This window comes from Trachurus trachurus (genome assembly GCF_905171665.1).
Source record: "Trachurus trachurus genome assembly, chromosome: 7".
Taxonomy (NCBI): Eukaryota; Metazoa; Chordata; class Actinopteri; order Carangiformes; family Carangidae; genus Trachurus; species Trachurus trachurus.
The window spans coordinates 19497398-19500484 of record NC_139901.1 but is presented as its reverse complement, the minus strand read 5'-3'; the positions used below and the strand labels follow the sequence as shown (position 1 = coordinate 19500484).

The 3087-nt window shown below is 44.9% G+C and overlaps 1 protein-coding gene across 1 annotated transcript; it reads right to left on the bottom strand.

Moving 5' to 3' along the window:
- Positions 1 to 368: 368 nt before the first annotated feature.
- sp5l (Sp5 transcription factor-like) lies at positions 369 to 1903 on the bottom strand (the record flags this gene model as incomplete). The annotated part of the gene is made up of 2 exons (XM_083976235.1): positions 1814 to 1903; positions 369 to 1406 (listed from the first exon to the last, which is right to left on the bottom strand). Exons 1-2 carry the CDS (start codon positions 1865 to 1867, stop codon positions 369 to 371), a joined length of 1092 nt encoding a protein of 363 aa, XP_083832361.1. The 5' UTR covers positions 1868 to 1903.
- Positions 1904 to 3087: the final 1184 nt, after the last annotated feature.

The window sequence follows — 3087 nt, the reverse complement described above, 5'->3', positions numbered from 1 at the left end:
ACAAGTTTTGATTTTCAAATCAGTCAAAATTTGAACAAATTGTTTAAAGGCATAAAATCAGTTTTGTTCCCGTTGAAATTCGTGTGGCATCTTGGAAAGTACAACGAATGCAGCAAAAACACTCACAATGTCACTGAAAAAGGTTTCAAGTTTTCTTTAAAGGTGGCTTGCCTCAAACAGCACATAATTACTTTTATTAAAAATGGTCTCTAAATATATTTTTATGGAACTACTTGAAGTCAAAAATAGGGTTTTGACAACAGAAGATGTTCAGGGAGCTTGATGCTTACCCTCTAGTGCAAACCTATGGCAGCAAGTGTGAGTCACACAGTCATTGATTATCATGTTTAAATGATGGATCACAGAGATTACTCTCTCTTGATATTGGCGAGCAGAGGGTCCGTGCTCTGTGAGGGTTGCCCAGACCGGCTCTTCCTGGTCTGGTGGGTCTTGACATGTTTGGAGAGGTGGTCACTCCTCATGAACCTCTTGCCGCACTGCTGACACCCAAAGCGCTTCTCCCCCGTGTGTGTGCGGAGGTGCCGTTGCAGCTCATCTGAACGGGTGAAGCTTTTACCGCAGAAGAGCCAGTTACAGATGAAGGGCCTTTCTCCAGCGTGCCAGCGCAGATGTGCCTTCAGGTGAGAGGTCTTCTTGTACACTTTGCCACACTCTGGGATGTGGCAGATGTGCAGTCTCTTCTTTCCGAACTCTAACCCCCCACCATTTGCCTGGCAGTTAGGGCACTTGCAGCGGCGGCAGCGACGCGTGGAGCTCAGCAGCCCCTTGGAGGTGCCCTGGAGAAGGGCAGCTATCTGAGGCTGGTGGCCCAAAACAAGCTGTCTGCCCAGGGAGAAGGGATGGTTGGAGGGGGTGGCATTGGTCTGGGGTAGGCTCCACCACTGCTGCCCTTCCTCTACGTGGCCTCCAGGCAGGTGATGCCTGGCTGAGGAGTTCTGGAGGAAGCTGGGGAAGTTTTGCCCCACACTGTTGTGCTGAGGGTAATAGGGGCCACTGCTCTGAGGCTGCGTGGACAACACTTTAACAGGGGACAGTTCGAAGGAGTAGGATGAGGGAGGTTCTGCCGGAGGGGTGAGAGGCAGCTCATGGTGGTGGTGATGAGGGTGATGATGATGATGGTGACCCAGGCCAGACTGCATGTGTCCAGGGAACTGCACCTTGGGCACCGTGAAGGTCATCTGGTGTGTGCTGAGGGCCGTGCTGGGCGCCATGTCGTTGCTCCAGAGCTGAAACATTCCCGATGTGGAGCTGACCGTGCCCTCGTAGGGGAACTGGGAACCTTCTGAGCCCATGGCGCCTCCAACCTGCCAGGCCTGGCTACAGGTGGTGGCCAGGAAGGAGAGGGCGTTGGGTGCTCCCTCCGGAGAGGAGCTGGGTGTCCGGTCCTGTGTGGTGATTCACAAACACATATGAGATTACAGGGGCCACTTACACGGGTCAATTTAAAGTTTTATATCTAGGCTAATTGTATTTAAATAAGCATTTTCTTTTATATGAAACCTTAATAAAGCGTTTAACAATGCCCAATCTTAACCACTAGTATTTAAACATTTAAGTTAAATTATATTATGGTATGTTTTTTGTTGTTGTTGTTTTTTAAAGTCTAACTTGAATTAATATCAATTTAATCAAATGATTTTACAACTACTACAAGTTCAATCATCTCATTCTGATGTAGTCCTAAATCTTTTCATTCATTACGGACAAGTTGTGGAGACGTTTCACCGCCGCAAAAGCAGGAAATATGTAAATCCGCGTGCTCTGCATCTATAAAGATGATTATACAACAAACCTGTAAGAAGGTGTGCAAAAAGTTGTCAGTCCTTTGTATCGTCAGCGCAGCCATCTGTCCTCGCGCCCCTTCTCCACGCACCTGCAACACAAACTGCGTCTGGAAGCGACGACGCACAAAGTCTCAACTACAGCAGCTCTCAACGCGGAAGAAAAAGATTCACATTCGGGGTCTTGGCTCACTCCGGCACTATAGCAGAGCAGAGTGGGAAATCCCGCGTCATTCAAATGTCCACTTCAGTCCAGTTGGTAAACAGCCTATATAGTAGGCTGTGTGTTTCAGTGTGCCACAGCACTCCAGATCAGTTGGCGTTGAAGCAGCAGTGGATGCCCGTCTGGAGTGAGAGGCAGAGAAATGCGCAGTAAATCCTTGCGATCATCTCAAAGGCGCTTGAGCTGCATCTTCTCTTTATAGAGAGAAAAGATCCTCTCAACGGGGTCTCCAGTATGATGCAGGAGAGCCAGTCAATAGAGAGGAGATGTGAAGGTGGGAGGGAGGAGGGATGGGGGGGCGCGGGTGGAGGGGCTGTTAGGTGAAGGGGTGGGCTACTGATAATTTCACTCAATTTCAACCAAATGCTGACCCCAAGAACTGACTCCTCCTCCAATTGTTCTGAGAAAAAAAAAAAAAAAAACAGAGGAAAGATTTGAGACATGACACTAGTCTTCTACAGTGTGTACTTTTCAGTGCAACTAATCGGATTTAACTTTAAGAAGTCTTTTATTTTAATTTCAAAAATGTGAAATGAACTCATACAACAACTCTCATCCTCCACTGTTAAAAAAATAATATATTTATTTCTAGTGTTTCAGCAACTTGCACAAGAACAAAATAAAATGCTTAGTCTGTTAAAAGATCTAAGATTAATATAGCCTGCTTAGTCGAAAATATTTTTTCTCTCTGGGAGTATTTGCATACTGCTTCAACTCCACAGTGGGAATTCAAGTAAAGATAGTAAAGAGATTTTTTATTATTATTATTATTATTTGTGGCAACAATCAGTGATGCTATCTTAAGTGAAAAGTTGGGCGAAGTATGATTTTAAACCAACAAATACAAAATAAAGCAAACAGGCATCAATATTATATTTTATATGAAGGTGTAAAAGAAGACATACAATAGCTCACATCACTAAAGGGTGAAGGCATAGAATTTACACCAGAGAGATTTATGACATGGGACAAAGGTGAGTAAATTTAGTTTAGTTTTTGAAATTCCTGGTTATAACATAAGCACATTTTGATTGTGTTAAATTAGAAATTTCACCGTATTGT